The sequence below is a fragment of the Desmodus rotundus genome, chromosome 10, assembly GCF_022682495.2.
Source record: "Desmodus rotundus isolate HL8 chromosome 10, HLdesRot8A.1, whole genome shotgun sequence".
In the NCBI taxonomy this organism is placed as follows: domain Eukaryota; kingdom Metazoa; phylum Chordata; class Mammalia; order Chiroptera; family Phyllostomidae; genus Desmodus; species Desmodus rotundus.
This window is the reverse complement of record NC_071396.1, coordinates 69,754,425-69,778,962: the sequence shown is the minus strand read 5'-3', so window position 1 is coordinate 69,778,962 and position 24,538 is coordinate 69,754,425. Positions and strand designations below refer to the sequence as shown.

General features: G+C 38.2%; 1 protein-coding gene across 18 annotated transcripts in view; it reads right to left on the bottom strand.

Annotated features, from left to right (window-relative positions):
* The window catches only part of EPB41L3 (erythrocyte membrane protein band 4.1 like 3), a 219,221-nt gene that overhangs the window by 43,859 nt on the left and 150,824 nt on the right, over positions 1–24,538 (bottom strand). For all 18 annotated transcript variants that reach the window (XM_071219523.1, XM_071219524.1, XM_053912636.2 and 15 more), the window contains 2 exons: positions 6,544–6,648; positions 5,299–5,341 (listed from right to left, as the gene is read on the bottom strand). In XM_071219523.1, the coding sequence (XP_071075624.1) occupies positions 5,299–5,341; positions 6,544–6,648 (148 nt within the window). The remainder of the gene's footprint in view (positions 1–5,298; positions 5,342–6,543; positions 6,649–24,538) is intronic.

The window sequence follows — 24,538 nt, the reverse complement described above, 5'->3', positions numbered from 1 at the left end:
AGACATAATCCCATTTCCTTTGTTCTTTCTGCTTTGTCATTATGGGTCAGATCCCATTATAATACATGTCAGGGGACTGTTCAAGATATTTTTATTTTATGGGGAAGGTTTCTTGTAGTGAGTATTTACGGGGGCTGCTCCATAGGCTGCTCAAAATTCTTCTCTTATTCAGGGAATTTTTATTAAAAAGATACTTGAATGTATTTGCTATGCATCGCCGATTTCCACACTTCTCTCTTAGCCCATGAACTGAACGGGTCTTCCTTACACGCTGCCATTCTTTATCCTGCAGCACCCACATTCGGCCTCTCCAGGTGTCAGCTCCCAGGCGCCGCCTACTCTGTATCGTCCGCATGTATACTTGAAACATCATTAAGGCTTACTAAACTCTCCATTTCCTACTATCACCTCTAATCGTTACGGTGTATCATTATAAACATGAAAAAAACTACCTCCTCTTCTTTTTTACATTTCATCTCTACGCGGTCACTCCTTTAACTTATTCATGTTCATCTTGTCTTTTTATTCTGGCCTTTTAATGCAGCGACTTACTGAGGTCTGGGTGTCCCTTCACCGGGATGCCGCATACATTTGTTCCCGCCACCCAGTGACCACATAGGTCCTGCTGGTATTCTGGATGAGCTGCTGAAAAACTCCCTCCAGTCTCCCCGGCTTCTGCACCAGAAGCCTTTTATCTATGCCATACTTAGTCGAAGCCTTCCTTTCACTCTCTGTGGGCTCAAAGTTCAGCTCTTAAGGGCCAATACTCTCCTGAGACTTCCAAACACTCCCTTCTGCCCATTAAGTAACTTCTGGAAAGTCCATTTTTTCCTATGAGCCCTTCCCAAACATTAAGAAAGGGACAGTATTGTAAATACTTCCTAGCTTCTTTCTCTGCACTATTCTCTCTTATATGTGACAAATATTTACCTGCATAGGTTACCTACATGAGGTTGACTTATTAAGTCCAGTTTACTCTCAACACCACCATTCACAGCACACTTATCATGCGGACAGCAGGGCGCTGCCATGAAGTGTGCCCTGGCATGAAAGGACTTGGCATAAGACCAGGTATAATTGGGTGGTTACTACCATTTTAAAGCCACTTAGAAACGTTATTGAAACATGGTCTATTAGAATTCTGATCCATAAAATACCTGTCAATCAAATGTATTTCTCGTGATTTTTTTCCCACTATTCTCAAAAAGTCCTTCTTGTTATTATAAAAAGTCTGATTTGGTTTTACTTTCCTAGCGATTTTATTCACTTCTGCTAAAATGGGTCTGTCCATGCCTGCTACTGGTGAGGTTCATAAAAAAGAGCTGGCTTCCCTCTCGAGCAAGTGGAATTCAAACTAATGAATCAGTTATGAGAGATGGATTTATTGCTTTTTTATAATTTTTATTCACTTCTAAGTATGCCTTGAATACAATGACTAGTTCAGCAATATAATCTCATGATAAATTCAAAGTAAATAAGTTAGAAACTGAAAATAAAAGTATAAGAAAGCTATTTCAATGTAAAAACCCCCATTCCAGGAAAGTCCAGATGACAGTGGGCCTCAGAAGCATCTGAGGTGCTCACTGAAAATGTCAATTTCTGGCCTCTACCCAGACACTTCATTCCAGAGATCTGGAATACGGCCTAGAGGCTTGTGTTTTTAATAAAACTCCTTGTTATTCTAATACAGTTGGGTTTGGGGACCATGCTTTGAAAATCACTAATTCTAAGGAATCCGCTCTCCTCAGGGCATAACCCAAATAACTACTAGGTTTCATAGGACATTATTTTGAAAAAGTGAGAAAGTTTAAGATTGCTACCATATATACTATGATCAAGAAAAAAAAAATCCAGTTAAATGGCTTATAAAACTTGACAATAATGACCAAGGCAGATTAAAGCTCAAATCTATATCCCCGTAAAGAATATGACGGAGCAGATCAGCTGGGAGGACCTGACCAGGTCAGAAAGGGGCTTACAGCCTGGGTCCGATCAGAGGGGGGCCCTGGGGAGCAACAGGAATGCAGCAGCTTGAAGGCACTCGCAGGACACTCCTATAATGCTCAGAGTGGATTTTAAGTCACAAATTTATGATAAATAGAAGACTGTAAAACTGAAGAGTTCATCCTTCTGAGAAAAATTATATTTCTGTCTCTATGCCTGCCAAACCTTAAAATGTTTAAATATACCACATTTATATTTAAAGTACTTATCAAGTACTTTATATCATGCAATTACTATATCATTATTATATTATAAAATCCAGTATATTTACAAATTTTGAGATCGGGTATCAACAAAAGATGAGCAAGATTAGAATTTTTTTTATAAGAACTCTTCAATTTCAGAATTTCCTATTCCTCATAAACTTGTAACTTAAAAAATCTTAACCAGCTCGACTGCCACTCTCCTGAAGAATTCATTCTAGAGACACACTGCGGACCTACAGCATAGAAAGAATGGAAACATCCTTTTATCACTTACATTTAGGAGTAGGAGGTGATGAGACAATAATTATAATAGTTTGATAAAAACTTCTCTGCCTTGGGTGAATGTCAATTTTGCAGAAAGAGGGCATTTTAGTATATTAAAACAATAAGGAATATAGATAAAAAAACAAAACAAAACCAGATTCTACTTTTAAAAATTCCAGGGTCACTCAGTTCTCTTCCTGTTGCAGTTGCGAACACTGCCTGAGCTGCATGACGAAAATATCCTTCAGCTCTCCCGTACTCTCTGTCTGCCCCTTCAGCTTTTTCCCTTAGAAAGACGCCTAGGAGACAGGCTAAGTGGGAAGTGTAGGGGAAAAAAATTCTAATAACAAAAGAAAAGAAAATTGACTGTTTATACAGCCTTTCCTGTAACAGTATTATGACCTATTGTGAAACATTTAATATATTTTCAATGTGCTTCATAATTATAAATCACCCAAATACAAAACAGCATTTCATTAGTTAGATGAATACAGAGGACTTCAGGCACACAAAAATGTTAGGAGATCTATTCAGCACATCTGCCTTTTAAGAACTCCACACACAGAGTCTTAGAATACAGTCGTTATCTTAAATTTTTTAATTATGACTCTCTGAAGCAAAAAGCATTTTTACCTATGCATCATAACTGTAGCTATCCCTGGTTTCAATCTCTCCTTCCTTCTGTCAAACTCCTCATTATCAGGTTCTGGTTAGTGAACACATCAAATTTCTCAAAAACTGTGGTAAAGATGTTATAGTTGCAATAAAACAATCAGCAGATTCTCTAATATCTAGAAGTATAGTAACCTTTTTTCTTCTTTTGTAATATTATCTAGCATCAAACCATTTCAAACTGCTTACTACTAATTACTTCTCATTGCATATTTTAACATTTCAGTACATCCAAAGGCACTAGAAATATCTCTTCTCTTACTAGCAAGCTGTTGATGTTCTTATTAACAAACTGGTTTTAAATTTATTCAATTAAAATTAGTTGTTCAAGAAAATTAATCTTAGATTTTATTGATAAAATGAATTGCTTTTAAACATTAATTAGTTATTTAAAATTATAAAGACCCATGTTTATGGTAAAAGCAGAGGGTTAAAAATAAAAGATTGAAAATAAAAATTTAAAAATTCTGTTCCTCACGTCCAAATACTTACTGCAATGCCACTTCTAGAAGTATTTACTCTTAATATATTTTGTGCACTTCCATAATTTTCCACACAACTACTGGGTAAGCCAAACAGTCCACTTAGTTTTTTTCCATAACACAAAAGACATTTTTTATTTTTACCAATAACTTTATTGGTTTGGATATTTTGAGTACTGTATGTCAGCTGTCTCCCACTATGGTTTCTAGTGGGTAGAGGCCAGGGTGCTGCTAGACATCTTCCAAAGCATAAGACGGCCCCACAGTAAAAAGTTATTTGGCCAAAATGTCAAGAGTACCAAGAAACTTCGTAAACCACTTTGACACATTCATTCAGTCACAGCACCTTCTCCACACACTGCACACATCTTTTTTTTGCATTTAAGTTGTGTTTTTATCCTTCTTGAAATAATAAAGCACAACTGACAAAAGCGTTATGTGTTTTCTTCCATCTATTAAAATGACTGCACAAAAATTCACCAGTTTTGATAAGTTTTTTTAAAATGCACGCTGATATGGCAGCTGTCACAACACAATCTAACAAAATTGTTTCGAATAAAGTTAAAGACAACTAAGCACCACTAGAGCCGTAGTATGGAAAAAACCAAATGAACTTTTTGGCCAGCCCAATATATATATATATATATATATATATATATATATATATATATATATACACACAATATTTTAAAGACAAATATGATTTGTCTCACTAATGGAAGCTAAGACACATTTATTCTACTTTATTCTATTTAAAAGCTGCTTAATAATTCAAGGTATGGTTATTCCATCGGTGATTTAATCATTTCTTCATAAATGGGTATTTAAGTTGCTTCTCGTTTTCTATTACAAATGTTACTATAGTGAACTTTTATACGTGCATATTTTCTTCTCTTAAACATATGCAGAGTAAATTTCCCTAAGTAAAATTAGGCGTTACAGAGTAAACACATTTTAAATTTTAATAAATACTGACACAAAGTACCTTCTTTTAAAGGTACTTTAAATGCACCTTTTACATTTAAAAGTTGTACCAATTTATATTTCTATCATTTGTGCACATAATTGCCAGTGCAGGGTATTACTAAACTTCTAAAGCCTTTGCTACTCTGAATAGGTGAAATATGCCTCATTTTAATTTTTTTTAACTGTTAGTAAGATTTAGCACCTAATACTGATTAGCTACTTGTATTTCAATTTTGTGAGTAGCTCATGCGATTGTTTTATCTACTAGGTAATACGCATTTCTTAACTTGCCTTTAGGGACCAAGGAAAGAGGCTGTTACCAGACAGTAAACTTTAGTATGATTTGTCATTCTATTTCTAAACTATTAAATGACTATTACTTTTAGCTTGCCTTTCATACTTTCATGGCAGTTGGGCTTAATATAACATTAATAATTAAATTTGGAATTTTTAAATGATTAATCACCATTTGGAGCATTGCTTGATTAAATCGCATCTCACATCTGTGTACAGATAAGGGAATAGGTCAAAAGTCATTTTATTCCTGGGTTGTGATCATTAAAAATGGGATCTGAGCTACACTAACCTACCAAAGATAAAATTTGAGATCTTGTTCTGTTTTTCAAAACACTATGTTCACACCAGACAACCCCACTCTCTGGAAATGTTCACATTTTCACATATAATAATCCAAAAGAACTTACTTCGAATCTGTTTTTTAATTTCCTTAGCAGGGTCCAACCAATTCTGAAAAGGAAGTGATAGCTTTATGAATCAGAGAAGAGTTAACAGTGAGTTAAGGCTGACCAGGGAGAAACACACTCAGCATGTTTGAGAGTGAGCGGTGGCTGGAAGGCCCTCCAGGCTGATCTTTCCCCGCACCCGGAACCCCTTGCCAGGTCTAGCGAGAGTCCAGGCATTGTTCTAATGAAAAACTGTGGTGTCCACAATTCATTCTAACACACTTCTTTTCTTTTACAAGCTATGCCTTCAGGGATTGAAGCTAGCAGAAAAACAGTAAATTAAAAACCAGAAACAATAAAAGGTGGACTCTATGTTCAAACAAGTTATAGAATAAACTAAATATACAACAACGATGTCCTAGTCATTCAGTCCCACACAGTGACTTCTGTGATTACAAATTCTCAGGAACCTACATAGAAAACTTTCCTGACAAACGAATGCTTGCCTGGGATTTGTGACTTTCCTCATCAGAACACTCAGGTGTTTGATAGTGAAGTTACGTTGTCCAGCAAGTTCAGTAGATATTACATGTAATTCACTGTACAACACCACAGGTAACATCTATGAATAAGTTTTCTGTTACTCAGTTTCCAGCACCAGTACAATGGACACAATTTCTTCTCCCTTATTTTTCAGGTAGATGCGGGGATTGATGAGGCAAAGCTCTGAAGAGACCACATTATTCCGGTTTAAGAGTCTCATGTCTACAGAGGTATTACATTAAACAATAAATACGTACCGTACTAACTACATGAGACAACTGTCAGGTCAGCCAACAATTCATCTCATATTTTGATTTGGCCAGAACATGAAAGCATAATGAAGTGAATTAAGAATAGGACAGCAGCCTTGAACATGTTTTCTATGTAAGTATTAATGTATTTGATTTTCAGCAAACAGCTGTAGAAATATATCATCACAAAAAAGCACCATATAAATGCTTTCCTGATAGCATAAATAACGGAAGCATGAAGAAGAGAAACACTGACTTACTGTTTCCACAATATTCAAGATTGGAAGAAGTTGTTAGTAATCTCCTATATGAAGGAAACATAGGTGACTAACAACAGACAGGGACTAAGAGTGGTAACTGTGGGAGGATAAGGGGAGGTGGAGAAAAGCTCTACCAATCCAGTTCAAGTCTGCTTCCTGGCAGTCATGAGCAGCTCAAGCCCTAATGTTTTGGACTGCTTTTAATTACCTACCTTCTGGTTTTCCGCATCTCGATACGTAAGCCCAAAGTAGTCTTTTTCTAGCAAGTTCAGATGTTCACATACTTTATCAAACAGCACTTGGCCTCTGGAGCGTTTCTGTGGAAAACAAAACATTAAAAGAAGTCAACAGATTCAATAAAGTTCTCTCAATTGCCACGAATATAAACAGGTAAAATTTAAAATACTACTTCCTGTAACTATAGGGTCGCTGACAATCAAGTCTGATCACTTTGCCATCTCCTTTTTAACTAGTAAAAATGGTCAAAAAAGTGGGCTTGTACCTACAAAAGCCTGCCCCTACAAATATATAAACAAAAAATCACCACTGTCCAGGCTTCCGGCCAAGATGGAGGCGTAGGTAGGACAACAAATTTAAAAACAAAAAACCAACCAGAACTGACAGAAAATTGCACTGTATGGAAGTCTGACAACCAAGGAGTTAAATTACAAACATTCATCCAGACCTGTAGGGGGCAGACACAGGCAGTGGGGCAGAGAGGACTCACAGCAATGCAGCAGCTGGAGGACCAGGCGGGCCCACATATGCATGCACATAAACTGGGAAGAACTGGGGAGTGAGATAGACTGTGCAACCAAGTGTTCCACCATGGGGAAATAAAGCCTCGAGCCTCTGACTGAAAAAACCTGTGGGAGTTGAGGCAATGGGAGAAACTCCCAGCTTCACATGAGAGTTTGTTGGAGAGACCCACATGGTCCTAGAATGTACACAAACACACCCACCTGGTAATCAGCACCGGAAGGGCTCAATTTGCTTGTGGGTAGTGGGGAAAGTGACTGAAAGCCACGGAGAGCCGAGCAAGTGGCACTGTTCCCTCTCGGACCCCTCCTCCACATACAGTGCCACAACCCAGTGATGTGGGTTGCCCCACCCTGGTGAATACCTAAGGCTCCACCCCTTACTATGTAACAGGCACCCCAAGACCAAAAAAAAATGGCTCAAATTAAAGAACAGATCAAAGCTCCAGAAAAAATGCAACTAAGCAATGAAGAGATAGCCAACCTATCAGATGCACAGTTCAAAACACTGGTAATCAGGAAACTTCCAGAATTGGTTCAGTATGGTCACAAAATAGAGGAAAAAGTGAAGGCTGTGCAACGTGAAATAAAGGAAAGTGTACAGGGAACCAACACTGATGGGAAGGAAACCGGGACTCAAATCAATGGTTTGGAGCAGAAGGAAGAAATAAACATTCAACCAGAACACAAAGAAGAAACAAGAATTCAAAAAATTGAGGAGACACTTAGGAACATCTGGGACAACTTTAAATGTTCATACATCCATATCATAGTGGTGCCAGAAGGAGAAGAGGAAGAGCAAGACATTGAAAACTTATTTGAACAAACAATGAAGGAGAACTTCCCCAATCTGGCAAAGGAAATAGTCTTCCAGGAAGTCCAGGAAGCTCAGAGAGTCCCAAGGAAGCACATACCAGGGCACATCACAACTACATTACCCAAGATTAAAGATAAGGAGAGAATCTTAAAAGCAGCAAGAGAAAAGGAGACAGTTACCTTCAAAGGAGTTCCCATTAGACTCTCAGCTGATCTCTCAAAAGAAACCTTGTAAGCAAGAAGGGGCTGGAAAGAAGTATTCCAAGTCATGGTAAGGACCTACACCCAAGATGACTCTATCCAGTAAAGCTTTCATTTAGAATGGAAGGGCAGAGAAAGTGCTTCCTGGATAAGGTCAAGTTAAAGGAGTTCATCATCACCAATCCCTTATTACATGAAATGTTAAAAGGGATTTATCTAAGAAGAAGAAGATAAAAAATATGAACAGTAAAATGACAACAAACTCTCGACTATCAACACTGAACCTAAAAAAACAAAAACAAAAATGAACTAAGCAAACAACTACAACAGGAACAGAATCACAGCAATGGAGATCACATGGAAGGTTATCAATGGGGAAGGAGTAGAGGGGACTGAGGGAAAAGGTAGCATAAATGGAATTAGTAGCATAAATGGTAGGTAGAAAATAGACAGGGGGAGCTTGAGAATAGTATAGGAAATGTAGAAGCCAAAGAACTTACACATATGATCCATGGACATGAACTAAGCAGGGGGTGGGGGCAGGGGAGAATGTGAGTAGGAGGCGGTCGGTGTACAGGGTAGAGGAGAATAAAGGGGGAGAAATGGGACAACTGTAATAGCAAAATCAATAAAATAATTTAAAAATAAAGAAAAAAGGAATAAAAAAGACATTAGGATAATTAAAAACAAAAAGCAAACAAACAGAAAAAACCACCAGTGTTGCTGAGGAGTAACCTGTGGATGACTGTGACAGTAGGAGATGACTGGAAAGATGCAGGGCTTGGAAGCCTGAAATACCTTGTAAAATGTAAGAATCCTAACAGTAAAAGTAAGTATTAAAGGACCAAAAAGCCATGTTTCAACAAGCCTGAACTCAATTGCCCATATAATCAGATTCTGTGCCTGAGAAGCATTAACCCTCTTCCTTGTCTTAGACCTCCCCTTAAAATTTTCTCTACTTTACTTTAAAATTCAATCTTTACTTTAAAATTGTAGCTATGAGTCATCTTCTAAAAGCCCATTATACTAATTTCATTCATTCATTTTTAGGTTTTGTCACTAACTCCAGTTTTGTATTACAGTATTCAACTTTCTGTTAATTTTTTTTAGATAAAATCCTTCCTATTAAAAATAACAAAATGTTAATTATGTTTAAAGATTTTAGTTAACATTTTAAAATAAAACATATGAATATATGTGCTATATTTTTGGCCTTTAAGCAGTCATTTGGAGGAAGGAGAAAGGTAATCATCTGGGGGGGAAATCCATCAGTTTAATTTACTGTAATATATAGTTATCATATTTTTATCTAATCCTTCAAAGGTCTTTCAACATGGCCTTGGATTCTGAAATGGATCAACTGGCAACAATTAAACTATTTTTTTGTGTGTAGTACCAACATTTCACATCTAATATGTTAAGCCTATCTGTCTTTAAAATTTAATGTATTAACAATGACAGATATGAAAATTGATAATGTACACACCAAAATAATAAATATTCACAAGACCCGTAAGTGGTGTATATTACTATGTAACCATAATTATATTGGAGATTAACTACTCAGTCCCCTCAAGCATGACTATTTAGGAAAAAGGACAAATACATGACAGAAAAGTAAGGCTTGAATTGTAGCTAGCTATATAATCAATGGTGTATTTGAAAAACATTTAATAATGGATGAAAATAAATTCCATGTTAGCAAAACTACCTAATAATATTGCTCAATGGATAAAATAAGTGGTATGACAACAAAGTGCTGCTCACTGGTTTAAATCTTTATAGATAATAGCATAGTATTTCTGAATACTGCTCAACAGTTTATAAAGTTTCCACAAAAACTGATTTTCCTGGAGCTCCTACCCCAGTTACCAGGTAAGAACACAGGTTCGGAGGAGTGGGATAAGAGAGGGGGTCTGAGTGTCAGTGTGTCCCTTGCAGCTATGTGAACCTCTCTGTTCTTCCTTCCGTAAAATGCATGATACTACTTACTTCTTTGGAATGATTGACATGAAAAACAGTAACCAAATTTGGTCCAGTGATGGCACGTATCAAGCGTTCCACAAACGCCAGCTCTCACTGCCCAAGTAACCGACAAGTGGCAGGTCACTGCCACTTGTCACACATAACTGAGGCACTTCTGCTGTCGGAGCACCCACGCAACTTCTTGGGGTGTCAATAAGCTCTTTGTTTAGATATCAGTTACCGCCTCACTCCTTAATTTGCTTTAGCTAGACCACAATATTTACACACACACCACACAAATACACATCAGTGTCTGGCCAAGTACTAATACTTTCTCAATGAGTAAAGACAAACAAAATACGAATAAGTAAACATTTCTCCCCTATCCTCAGCCCCAGCAGACTACAGCCCGGCCCTCAATAGAGGAATTTTTTCTGAACTGATCACTGGCTGCCTTGGGTGTTGTTTTAATTAGCTATCTTCTGGCTGCTGTGTTTGTCCTTTTGTCTAACAGGTGACATGACTTAGGTCAAGCACAAACCACTGTACTAAGTAGCTCTTAGTTTTCTGGCTTCTTACAATTGGATTTTTTTTTAATGATTCATAGCTCTCTCTTGATTAGAAAAGATTTTTTTCTTACTGAATATTTTAAACATATTTTGAACACTATGAACAGTTCTTAAGACAATCTTTTAGTGGTCCATACTTCACACTGGAGGGTTTTCCGCCCCCTAAGAACCAAAATCAGTTGCTTAGCATCTGTACATGGTTATATATAAACAATGAAATTCCTACCTGCTAAATATCACCGCAACCAGCAGCTGGCTGGATGACATTAGAAAGGGCTTTTAAGTTATTTTAGCCTTTGTTTTCTCGTCCCTGAGTGAGGACGTAAGACTCTGGAGCAAGGCAATCATGGCTGTGAGGCTATAGCCGGGCCCCCTTTGCTCACGGCAAACACTGCTAATGAGTAGAGCACTCTTTCCCATGGCGCCCAGATGCAGCCAGTGAATGCAGGTCAGGGAGTTGGGACTGTTCTCCAGCCCTGGACTGGATCCCCTCTGCAATCACTTCCTACTCCCCCAAATTCTTGACTCTTGACTCAGACGATTTTTTCCTGGCACATTATTCAACTTATTTCTCCTTACTGATATATGTGTGTATCTTCAGGTGATAACATATGACGAAAGCCCAACAATCAGACTGGAACTTTTTGAGAATTTATGTTAAATATTTGGTTCCCAAAAACACTATGTTTATTAAGTGATAAAATCTAAGAAACTTACTGCCATTCAGTGTGTTTATATATAGCCATAATGAGTAAAAATTGAGATTAAAAAATTGACACGGGCATTCTAAATCAATGAATAATTTATCTAACCAGCAAAGACTAATAGTTTTTAGGCTTATTTGCTGTTTCTTACAAGTTAAGTCGGGACTCTGACTCTAAGGCATTTGCAGTTCATTCATGTAACTGTATTCACTATTAAGACCCAAACCTACAGGCTGCTTTTGCTTTTCTAGGATAACCAAACAATGGTGGACTGCCCTCTTTATTCCACTGGAAAACTGCACTTCTATAGCTGATAGAGTAAATTAACTATCCCATTGCAGCCCAACAATCTGAAAGACTTTCTGTAGCCGAAGAATGGTAAACGCCAAAGCAATTCAAACAGCTTTCATTTGTAACTATTTTAATTTGCTCTTTATTTTAATTGAAAACTTTTCCAAATAGGCTTATGAAATTGTTGGGTATTAAAAGAAGCATGTCAAAAGAGAAAAACTTTAAGATGATAAAATGATAAGACACAGACTGGGAGAAAATATTTTCAAACACATGTCTGATAAAGGACTGATATCCAAAATATATAAAGAAGTCTTAAAACCCAACAGTAAGAAAATAGCCAAATTAAAAAACAGGCTAAAAATCTGAACAGACACCTCAACAAAGAAGATACTATAAATGAGCATGTGAAAAAATGTTCAACGTCATATGTTATTAGAAAAATCACAAATTTAAACAAGATACCATTACACTCTATTTGAACAGCTAAAATTCAAAACACAGACAAACCAAATACTGACAAAGATATGGAGCAACAGTAACTCTTACTCTTTGCTGGTTGAAATGCAAAATGCTGCAGCAACTTTGGAAGACACTCTAGCAGTTTCTCGGAAAAGTAAACACTCTTACCATACGATCTAGCCATTATGTTCCCTGGTATTTACACAAAGGAGTTAAAAATTTATGTACACAAAAAACCCTGCACACAAATATTTATAGCAGCTTTACTCAACAATGCTAAAACATGGAAGCAATTAAGATGCCCTTCATTAGGTAAATGGATAAACTGTGATACAATCCAGACAATGGAGTATTATCTAGCACTAAAATGAAATGAGCTATCCAGCCATAAAAAGACATGGAGGAACCTCCAATGCGTATTACTAAGTGCAAGAAACAATCTGAAAAGGCTGTAAACTGTGTTATTCCAACTATATGACATTCTGGAAAAGGCAGAACTATGGAGACAATGAAATAGTCAGTGGTTGCCAGGATTAGGTTGTGGGCGGGGGGAGGGATGACTGGGTGGAACACAGAGAATTTTTAGGGCAGTAAAACTACTTAGTATGATACTATAATGGTAGATACATGTCATTATACACTTGTCAAAACCCACATACAATGCACCACACAGAGTGAGCCCTCATGTAAACTATGCACTTTTGTCAATAATATGTGTCAAAATTGGTTCATTAATTATAACAAATGTAGTACACTAATGTAAAGTGTTAAAAATAGGGAAAGATGGAAGAGGGAGAATGGGAGGGATTATATGAGGACTTTCTGTACTTTCTGCTCAATTTTTCTGTAAACCTAAAACTGCTAAAAAAGTTTATTAATGTCTTATTTTATTTCTTAAAAATATTTTATTTATTTATTTTTAGAGAGGGGAAGGGAGGGAGAAATAGAGGGAGAGAAACATCAATGTGTGGTTGCCTCTTATATGCTCCCTACTGGGGACCTGGCCTGCAACCCAGGCATGTGCCTCTCCTCCTGGGAATTGAACCAGTGACCTTTGGTTAGCAGGCTGGCACTCAATCCACTGAGCCACACCAGCTGGGGCTAATGTCTTATTTTAAATTGTTAGTAAATTAATTAAATACTTTAAAAGGTTAATAAAGTTAAACTCCGATTGCTCTTACTTTACTTAAAATTTTTGTTAAGTGAAATAAGCCAGTCAGAGAAAAACAACTCCCATATGATCTCACTTGCATGTGGAATCTAATGAACAAAATAAACAGATGAACGAAATAGAAAAAAGGCAGAGATACACAGAAGAGACTGAGTGCTGTCAGAGGGGAGGGGAAGGGAGGGCGTGAATGAAAGGGGATGAGATTAGCCAAAGAACATAAATGCATAACCCGTGGACACAGACAACAGTGTGGTGATGGCCAGAGGGAAGGGGTGTGGGGGCTGGGCGGAGGAGGGCAAAGGGGAAGAAATGGGAACATTTATAATAGTGTCAATAATAAAAATAAAGAAATTTTTATTAAAAGTAACATTTTAGAAAATTAGAAAGTGTTAATCACAACACATACTCAAGGACTCTAAGGCATCCTCCTCCTTCCCAGGTGCACACATACACCTGGGGGCCTGAAGTCTAAAATTAAGGAAGACACAAACAAATGGAAGCATGTACCGTGTTCATGGACTAGAAGAATTAACATCATCAAAATGGCCATACTACCCAAAGCAATTTATAGATTAAACACAATCCCTATTAAAACAACGACATATTTCACAGATATAGAACAAACATTTCAGAAATTTATATGCAACCATAAATGACCCTGAATAGCTGCAGCAATTTTGAGAAAGAAGAACAAAGCAGGAGGGATCACAACACCTGACATCAAACTGTATTACAAGGCCACGGTAATCAAAACAGCCTGGTACTGGCATAAGAACAGACACATAGATCAATGGAACAGAGAGCCCAGGAATCAACCCAGGTCTCTATGGTCAATTAATATTTGACAAAGAGGGCAGAAGCATAAAATGAAGTAAAAATAGCCTCTTCGACAAATGGTGTTGGGAGATCCGGACAGCTACATGCAAAAAAATGAAACTCGAGCACCAACTTGCACATACCCAAAAATAAATTTAAGTATTTATGTATTAATGGTGTATTAAGTATTAATGGTGTCACGACTTATATTTAAGTATATTTAAATACTTATATTTAATACTTATATTTAAATACTTATATTTAAGTATATTTAAATATAAGTCGTGACACCATTAAAGTCCTAGAGGAGAACATAGGCAGGAAAATGCAGATATTCACGCAGCAGTATTTTCACTGCGATGTCCCCTAGAGCAAGGGACATGAAGGAAGGAATAAACAAATGGGGCTTCATCAAAATAAAAAGCTTCTGCACGACTAAAGAAAACATCAGCAAAATGAAAAGGGAACCAACCATATGGGAAAACATATTTGCCAAAGACATCTCAGACAAGGGTTTGATCTCCAAAATACATAAAGAACTCACACGACTCCACTCGAGGAAGATGAAATGCCTGCCAGCTAAGCCAAGATGATTTGGTGTCAAACATATAAGCAGGGCAACGGATTAGCATGATTCCTGGTGAGCTACCCTGCCCAACTAGGTAACGCAGACTAGAAACAACTGAAAATGACACATGAGCTAAGGTTCAGAGGCTTTCTGTGGGCACTAAACTCAACAGGATATGCCCATCATCACCACTCAAACACCGTGGAAGAAATAAGCTTTTCTGAAGCATTAATGAAACCTCCCACAAATCAAAGGTCATTCAAGATTTTTACAATAACTTTTGTAAAACACTGGTTTTCAGTGTATGGCTCATTAACCAGCATCGCTTGCAAAGTCTGTATTAAAATCTTAATTTTTACTTGTCTACTTGGAGGAGCAATTTTTAAAAATTAGTCTTAACACACTTTAGTATGGGGAATTTCAAACATATTCAAAATCAGGGAGGTACAACGAAACCCTGCATACTCATCACCCAGTTTCAACAAATGCCCGTTATTTCAACAAATATTATCAACACATGATAATATTATCTCTATATGTCTTAGTATGTAACCCTACTTTTTAAAAAATACATAATCTCAATACCTTTATCACATCTGAACAAAATTTGCAATTAGTCCTCAATGTCATCATGTACCTAGCCAGTATTTTAATTTCCCAATTTTTTTCTTTTTCAGTTTGTTGGATGTGTCCGTACACTGCATTTGCTGACATATCTCTTTAGTCTTAATCCGCAATTCCCCATTTATCTTGGGAATCTCCTTGAAACTAATTTGTCCAAGAGACCAAGCCATTTACTTGTAGTTTCCGCAGTCTAGACATCGCTGTTTTCATCTCCACAGTGGATTTTAACTCCTTTGTCTGTCTCCTGTATTTCCTGTAAATGGTAGTTAAATCCAAAAGTTTGATCAGATTCTGATTTGACCAATTTCCATAAGTGATGCTGTGTAATTTCATCAACCGGCATACAGAGAACCTAGCCTTTTTTGTGATATTGGCAATCACTGATGATTGCCCATATTCATTCACCTGAGTTTGCAAGATGGGAATATTCCAATCCTAATCATTCATCCTCTTTATTAGTCGGAGAATGTCTATAAAGAGACACCATACTTCTCTGTCAGAACTGTTTATTCAGTGACACAATTTGATGATGAAATTCAGGATCAGTGCTCAATCCTTTCCCTTTGTCCAATTTCAAGATAATGAGTTGGCTCTCTAGAATCATCCAAAAGTCACCAATTAGATTTTTTGTCTGCTACTATCACTGCGAACTCATGGACTGAAACAGGTGTGATGTGTTTTAACCCATTACCCATACTGATGCTCTAAATGTGCCCAAATGCCTTGCCTATTGCCCGTCAAGTCTCTCTCATCCTTCGCAGAGCTTCTCCAGTGCCACTGCTTTAGAGCACTTCCCGTCTTACCAGCCAAACGTGATTTCTCTCTACTTCGGACGTTACAGAACTTTAGAGCACCAAGAGGGCACTTTCCATATTCTGCCTTGTGTCGCAGCTGTCTCTCTGCACTTCACCTTATATCCCTACTGGCTATAAAGACATTCCCAGTGGTACCATGCCTCCTGGAATTAATCTTTTATGGGGACTCATTTTGGTCAAATACCATTAAGAGATTAAAAAGGTAACTTGAAATTTTACATAACTTTTTCTTGCCAGCATATCATAATCAATGTCACAGAAGTAATATTTTTCAAGTATTAGTTTCCAACTGTGGACCCTGGGAGCATTTAAAAAATGCAGATGCCCCGGGACCCCCCTCAAGTCAAATAAATGAGAGTAAGCCAGGAGCATGCGTGTTACCAAGGCCCCAGGTGATCCGTGCCGGAGTGGCTCTAAATTGTAAATTCTGTCTATAACTTAAAAATTCTTAACTCTAAGGAGTCTAAAGCAACCTTTTTTTGAGAAAATATGTAACTTTTTCAGATTTAGTTTAGGCCCAAACCAGTTTCTTTTGAGCCCCTTGGACAAATACACTCATAGCTGCATTATAAAATTTATTTACACACACACACATACACACACTTAAAATCTTAAGATACTCTTTTCAACAAATTCTCTTGAGAAACTTAAGTTCTCAAGAAATAATAACCGGCCAAATGCTGAATTAAAATGATACAGATGACAAATGATAAACTACCAAACTGTTAAAAAAAAATGCAACACAGCACACTTGTATTTAAAGCTATGCATAAAATACAGGATGGGGCAAAGGCAAGTTTGCAGTTGTGAGTATACAACTCTTAAGGCTCTTCAGAATGTATGTGTGCACTTCTTCAAACTATCACCCTGAAAAATGAAAGAACTAAAAAGCCTCTTGTTATATTGCTTAGGCTTAAACCACTCATGTTAATACAAAGAAATATAGATGATACAGAGAACTTTCAGGAAAACTGATACTACCCTTCCGTTACTTTGTAATTTGAAGGAGAGTTAACACTCTGAGTCCCTATTCTATCACATATCTGCCGCAAATAGACCACTGATTTTCTTCTGGAAATAATATTTTTCCATGTATTCCTATCTTTTGTGAGCTTGCATATATGCTCCCCGAGCACAGGAGATTTCATCCTTTTTAACGCCCCTGTTGCAGTGTCCGATACAGCAGCATCCCACACATGTGCTCCGAGTGCTAGCATGAATATGAAGAATTTCTCTTCACAGCCTCTTGGATTAATCCTGAAAAAAAAAGGTCATTGGGTTTTTTCCAGCTTCCTTCCCTAATTGCATGTTTCCATATTGAATGTTTTTCCATTTTCCTCGCTTCTAAAGGTCGACTGGAATGCTCCTTATTTCTAAGTGATTGCAGCACAACTTATGTGGAGTTTAGGAGCGTCTGAAGAGCTCAGCAAACTCTCTCGGCCAGAGCTTGAGCCCACCTGGGACACCCAGGCTCTGTGTAAGTCATCTTTTTCCGGGTTTTCCTTTTTCTCCGTCAGTTTCTTGATAGAAAACCATTCTAACACCGTCTTCCCTGAAATTTAAGTGGAGAGTAATTTTCTCTTAATCCACCTGTGGAAAATACCAACAGGCTGTGGTCAATCCAGGAATAAAAGACGATGGTGCCTGGTCTGTCGGAGCTGTGCATAAACCCCTTACGGAGGTCTGAGGCTAAGAAGGTCTAAGAAGCAATATGCAGCACCAGCTGCCCCACGTGCCTTTACTTCCTTTTTGCACTTTCTGGCTGAAGTATACTTTGAATGTCAAGTTTAATAAGCACAGCAGAAAGTCCACACCACTCCTGCCGGAATCCATGCCCGCAGGGGCAGGGTTTAATGGGATCTTCAGTCTAATCCCAAATGTAATTCAGGCGGCATATTCACAGAGCGCTGACGTGGAGAGGCAGAAATCAAATTTCTTCTGTTTAGATGTTACATATATTTGCAGCCCTTCCTTCAAATTCAAGAGAAATTAGCTTTTCAGAAAGCCATGATGGTTGCTTCTTTCAAATATTAATAAGTAGATCAATAATTATTCTGCCATTGTTTTTCTTTTCTGTTTGTTCTTTTTTTTCCCTTTATCTTTGTGCAAACATTGACAGCATTCTTGCTCAGTTTCAGCAATGATGATCTAAAATATCCTCACTTAAAATAGGAATATGGAACTATTTCCCGGTCTTGATAAATTGTTAAACAAAACGGTGATTTCCTTGTCTGCATTATCTACAGATTATAATTTATCCAGCATTATTTAAACATCTTGAAAATAGATTTCCCCACCTAATATAAGTTTTTCTTACACCATTGTGTTCTAAGTGAAGTGTATCAGAAGCCCCGAGGCTGGGCCCTGGTTCCACAACTAGCCGGCTGTGTGCAGTTGGACAAGTCATTGCAGCTTCCTCAGCTTCACTGTCTTCGTTATAAAATGGAAATGATGCTAGTACTAACTCATAGGATTATTACATTAAATAAGATTAAACACAGGAAAGCATACTGCTTAGCTCATGGGAAGCAATAACCAGTAGCTGCCAGTGATTATTAGTCGGCCTTCTTGATAAAGAACCAAATAGATTTATACTTTATTATGCTGAAATTTGGTACAGAAACTGACGTACTACTGAAAGCTCATTTCTCTGTAGTAAAATCACAGAAAACAAATCATCCCATTCCTCTTGTAGAAAACAAAAATCACTGAGTTGAGAAAATTGTTGAAATAGTATAATAATCAGAAAACAGTGTACATTCACTTATCTTTTACAAACACACATAAAATGGTTTTTAATATGTATTGGGTATACTGGCACATTTTGGCATATCCTAGGCCAAAACATAAAATAGTTACACATTTTCACATATATTGCAAGTAGCACTGCCCAAAAAAGAATTCATTGCTCAAATGCAAGAGTCAACCTATGTTTAGGCTGAGATTCCAGGAACAAATAATTTTAGCACATACATGACATGGGAAACTTTCTACACAGTAAGGCCTCCAATTGTTTTTAAAAAGAGGCCTTTTCTTTCAGGCACAATCTGTTTCTGCCTTCATTTGTTGTAGCAAATTCAGCCTCTATTCTAAATCAGACTTTGTGCTCATAGACGTGCACTGGGGTAGATAACAGCTTCCCAGTAAAGTGCGCTTCTTCTTGGCCAGCAAAAATACTGGGCTTGGTTTTTACAAAGAGTTTCACATCACACATACGAGACATTGGCAGCAAACTGTCAGACAACATTTCCTGCTGTTAATCTGCTAAGGATTCAGGTCACTAAGCCAATGTGTGCAAAATGAATGCTGAAAAGGAAGCCAAAGAGAGAGGAATGTTTGAAAGAGAGACAAACTTACACTTCCATTGTGGAAAATAACTGTAATACCTAATCCACAATGATGTAAAAATCTGAGAAAATGTTTCCTGTGAGAGGAAGTACTTAATATCTTTCCTAAGACAATTCTTAAAAAAAAAAAAAAATCAAAACCCAAATTGTGATTTATAATTCAATTTGTTCAAATAAAGAGCTGTAAGCATTGCAAATATTGACAACAAAAATATGACTATTTTTTAATCCTCACCCGAGGGTATGTTTATTGATTTTAGAGAGGGAGGAAGGGAGGGAGAGGGAGAGGAAGAGGGACAGGGACAGGGAAAAAAACATCTATGTGAGAGAGGAACACTGACTGCTTGCCTCCCTCACAGTCCAGACTGGGGCTGGAACTTGTAACCTAAGTATGTGCCCTGACTGGGAATCAAACCTGCAACCTTTTGGTGTACAGGACAGATGCTCCAACTAACTAAGCCACCCGGCCAGGACAAAAACATGACTTTTAATAACTCGATTTAGTAAGAATAGATTTGTAACACCATCACTTTTCAAATCTATGTCACTAATGATCAAAACAATATAAGAATAATAGTGTCAGCGCTTTAAAAAAGTATGTGCAAAGTGAACCTGTCCTTTCCACCCATATTTCAGCCTCTTAATAGGGCGAGGCTGCAAGCGAGCAGTAAGAGAAAGGGTTATCATATAAACTACTCACATAATGTAAAAATGTAATTACAGCTGGCCCTTGGACATGGGGATTAAGGGTACCCCCTCCTCTCTCTGCCCCTGCGCACAGTCGATAATTCATGTGTAACTTCTGACATCCCCAAAACTTCACTACTCATAGCCTACTGTTGACCGGAAACCTTACCAATAACATAGGCCATTGATAAATGCATTTTTGTTGCATGTATTCTGTATTGTATTATTACAATAAAGGAAGCTAGAGAAAAGGCATCAAGAAAACGACAAGGAATAGAAAATACATTTCCAGTGCTTATTGAAAAAAACCGCAGAAACAATGGATGTGTACAGTTTAAACCGGCGCTGTTCGAGAGCCAACTGTGTGTCATTCTACCAGTCAAATATAAGCTTTTAAGTTAAAATGATATTATAATCTATAAAAGCTATATAAGAAAATAGAAATATTTGGTAAAGAATAGGATAGGTGATCGCACTTTAAATGATACTTAGATCGGTCTGGTCTTCATTTGAGCTTATCATAATTTGGATTAGAGCTTAAAATCCAGTAGTAGATAGAGGGAAAAAAAGCCTATTTAATCATTAAATATTTTGATTCCATATACATTTTCTCAAACATTTTCTGACTCACTTAGTAGCCCATCTATACCACTCTGGGCTACAGCTGGATCCACACGTCAGAGGTTGGTATTATTTTCTGACACCACTTCATCAGGGCCCCCTGAGTTAATACTGCCTGAGCTCCGAATCCAGACAAGCCAACACTAATCCTCTCTGCCTGTCAGTCCTCTGCTGTGAGTGAGTGTGGGGAGCTGCCCGGTTCTAATTCTAGAACCAGATCAGACAGCCCCGGTCTCAGCAGTTAAAAGAACCTGGAGCAACACAAAGTCAGCCTCCCTGCAACATTCCCAAGACCTCGTTCACCTGAGTGAACGATGGCTATTTCTTTAAGTTTTGTAGATAAAAAATTTTTAGAAGATTTTATTTATTTATTTTTAGAGAGAGGGGAAGGGAGGGATAAAGAAAGGGAGAGAAATATCAACGTGTAGTTGCCTCTCGTGCACCCCACACTAGGGACCTGGCTCCTCAACCCAGGCCTGTGCCCTGAATGGGAATCCAACTGGTGACCCTTTGCTTCGCAGTCGGGTGCTCAATCCACTGAACCACACCAGCCAGGGCTGTAGATAATTTTTTTTTTAAGCACAACCAGCATTAATAAATGGTAGTAAATAACAATTATTGAAACTATAAGGCAAACTGAATCAAAAAAACAAATTGCTTTTAAAATAGGTACAGCCATTTGACCTAATAAACAATAATTATTTTATTTGCAGGAAAACTTAAAACATTCTATTTAAGCAATAAGTAAAATACTACACACAACTTCAGATTATTCTGTGTTTTTCTTGTGCTCATAGGAGAGCCACTGTCTTTCCTGGAGCCTACCTGTGCCCAGGTTTGAACTGGGAGACTCAGGACTGAGGCACTTCCCAGCATTTGTGTCCATGTAGGGACTCAGGTGATGCTGATCCTTCTCTTTCAGTGTTGACCCTAGAAGCCAGTCCTACCAGCTCTCACCGGGGACTGTGTGACAGAGAGCAAAATACATAGATCTAGGATGCCTGGAAGGATATTAAGTAAAATTCTAAGACGGTCACTCCTGAAATGTCATCAAATTTACTTTAACTTCTGTTGCTATGTTAAAGAAAATTCTCAGGGGGAATTAAGTCCACGGGAAGGTGAGCAGGTGCCTATCCGGTTTAGCAGTGAGAGCTGCTTTGGGCACAGCCAGCCACTATGAATGTGGGAAGATCCCTTCATGGCCTGGGAAGCCCTGCCTGCCTCCCCTTCAGCCTCAGCCACCAAAATGCCCCAGCCTTCTTCACACCCTCCTGCACCTGTGATCGTCACACCTGGAATGGCCCACCTGCCCGTCCTTCAGATCTCCACTCCAGCGCCCCTTCCTCAGGATTCCGTCCCTGACCTCCAGGACCAGGTCAAATCCCAGACAGTGCTCTTACAGCTCCTGCACTGCACTTGTCATTTTCATGGTGGCAATTTTATATTGGTTGGTATTATGATTTGAATAATGCAATTGTTAGCCTCTCAGGTAAGCAGGTTAAACTCACGATTAGATTCCCAGAACATCCTCCAGTGCCCCGCATGGAGTAGAATTATTATTATTTTTAAATAGGAAAGAAAATCAAGCTAAGTAAATGCATCCGAGGTTGATTTCCTGTCCCAAAACTCTTCAAAAACTGCCCTGATCTTTGAAATTTGTTCATGACAAGTTTATTTATATTTTTTCAACACATGGGTATAATCTGCTCTGGCCAGATCTAGAGTGTTGGACTCCCCCACCTAATTTTTGCAAGAAAATAATACTTCCACAAATAAAATGCCTATTACTTTTTAACATTCTACTTCTAATGAATGTTGCAGATTAACTTGCTGAAAAACTTCTCAGGTTCTCCTCAAGGGTTAAGTGGTCCTGAACCATGGCTGTACTCCATTACTTTCATTTGATAGACATTTGAAACACCCCTCACATTGAAACACACACACACACACAAGGTGGATCATGGTTTTCAAGGGCCTCCCTTGAATAAACTGCATTAGAGCAGCCTGATCTCCAAGGTATCACCAGACCTGCATCTTCATACCACCTGCTTAGTAGGTCTGTCTTCTGATGAATGTCACCTAGATTCTCTTTTTAAAATTTCATTTAGAACTCCTGGATAAGCAGGAAAAAGATTCCCTCTTCCCTAACTACAGGAGAATAGAAAGATGACCATGTGGATAGCAGATTGGAGAATTAACTATGAAGTGTGCAATTGGTCCTGCTACATAAAAGCCTTTCTAAAACTGAAATCAATATTTTTGTAGCAGTCACAATATTTAATGGGCTTACAGTCAACAATCCTATAAAGGAAATGAACTCGTTTACATATCTAGGCATATATTTTGCTTTGAGGTTATCTTGAAGAGGACAGAATAAATCACACCTCTCATGCTTCAAAGATTTTCTGAGCGGACACCATTCAAGCCGTGCTCCACGGAGCACGGCGTTGGGGTCTCTCCATGGCCTAGGCCCAAATGTTAGAAGTGCATCTTAACGTCTCCCTCAGGCACGTGCATAGCCTGTGTCCTTGTGGAAGGTGGGGGGTGATGTCTCTTTGTGAACATGTTCTTGTCACGCGCTCCACTCTCCTGGGAAGTCACTACGCTCCCTACTTCTATTACTGCAAAATATACTTTCCCACAAACCGGCAACACAGAAAGCAGTACATCTAGAATACTTAATGAGGAACACAATCTCAAACTGACAACTCATCACTTAATGTTTACTACAGGTGTGACTGAGAAATCATAATCACGGAGACTCTCCTGATGGCTTTTCATGACCTACTCCTGGAATAAGCCAGCAGAGAGCTGCACTAGAGAGTTTTCTAAAACGACTCAACCCAGATCACACACGCTTCTTTTGAACAACTGGGGAGCGTTTCTGTGTGGACCTTGAGTCAAGACTCCCCCCCTCAGTGCCTGCTACAGTGCTCGGGACACCAGTTTTGTGTTCTACACTCATTCCAGCTTCTTACTTTGCTTTTTTGGTCCTGTTTTCTATTTACTTATTTTCTTCTCATTACATTAAATGTATTTATGTAACACACCTTAACGCCCTGTTAGAACATGGTGGGGTAAAAATAATAGAAGCCTCAAAATAAAATAAAATGTATTTTCGATACAAGTTGCATTTACACTTTTGGTGGGGGCTTTCTTCCGATGAAGAATTCCTGGCTGCTGCACTAGTAAGTGCTCTGCCTGTCACGGCCTTCTGGGTAGTATTTTTTCCTGAAGGAACGACCGAGGCATAGCTGACGCAGTTTGCTTGGGGAGATCATCTAAAACCATTCATGGACTTGACAGGCTCAGTCCAACAGCATTTCCCTAAAGAATGTGGTGGATCTTCAGTGACTTTATTTGCTGTCACCATGGCATTCCATAAGAAATAACAAGTCTCTTTATTCCTTTGAGTTTTCCAAACACCATCGTAAGAACCACTTCCTTGTGTGGCTGTACATCTGCACGCCATCACTCATTCGTATAAGCAGCAGTGGGGAAAATGAGGTGCATTCCTAAGTGTAAATAAGACTTAGAGATAGGGTTTTCTTTCACTATTATTAGAAAATGACTCCAAATGTGCATACCAGTTAAACACAGCTGTCTGTCACATTGAGCAAATACACTCCCACACAGCAAAGATGTTTGGTTTGTTGACAAAAAGAAACCTCCACTGATGCAAGCATTTCATGAATTACTATCTCATCAGGCCACTTTAATTTGCCATTTGTAGAGATATCCCAGACCTTGATTGCAGGAAACAGTCACTAAGCAACTAACAAATTAGGGAAG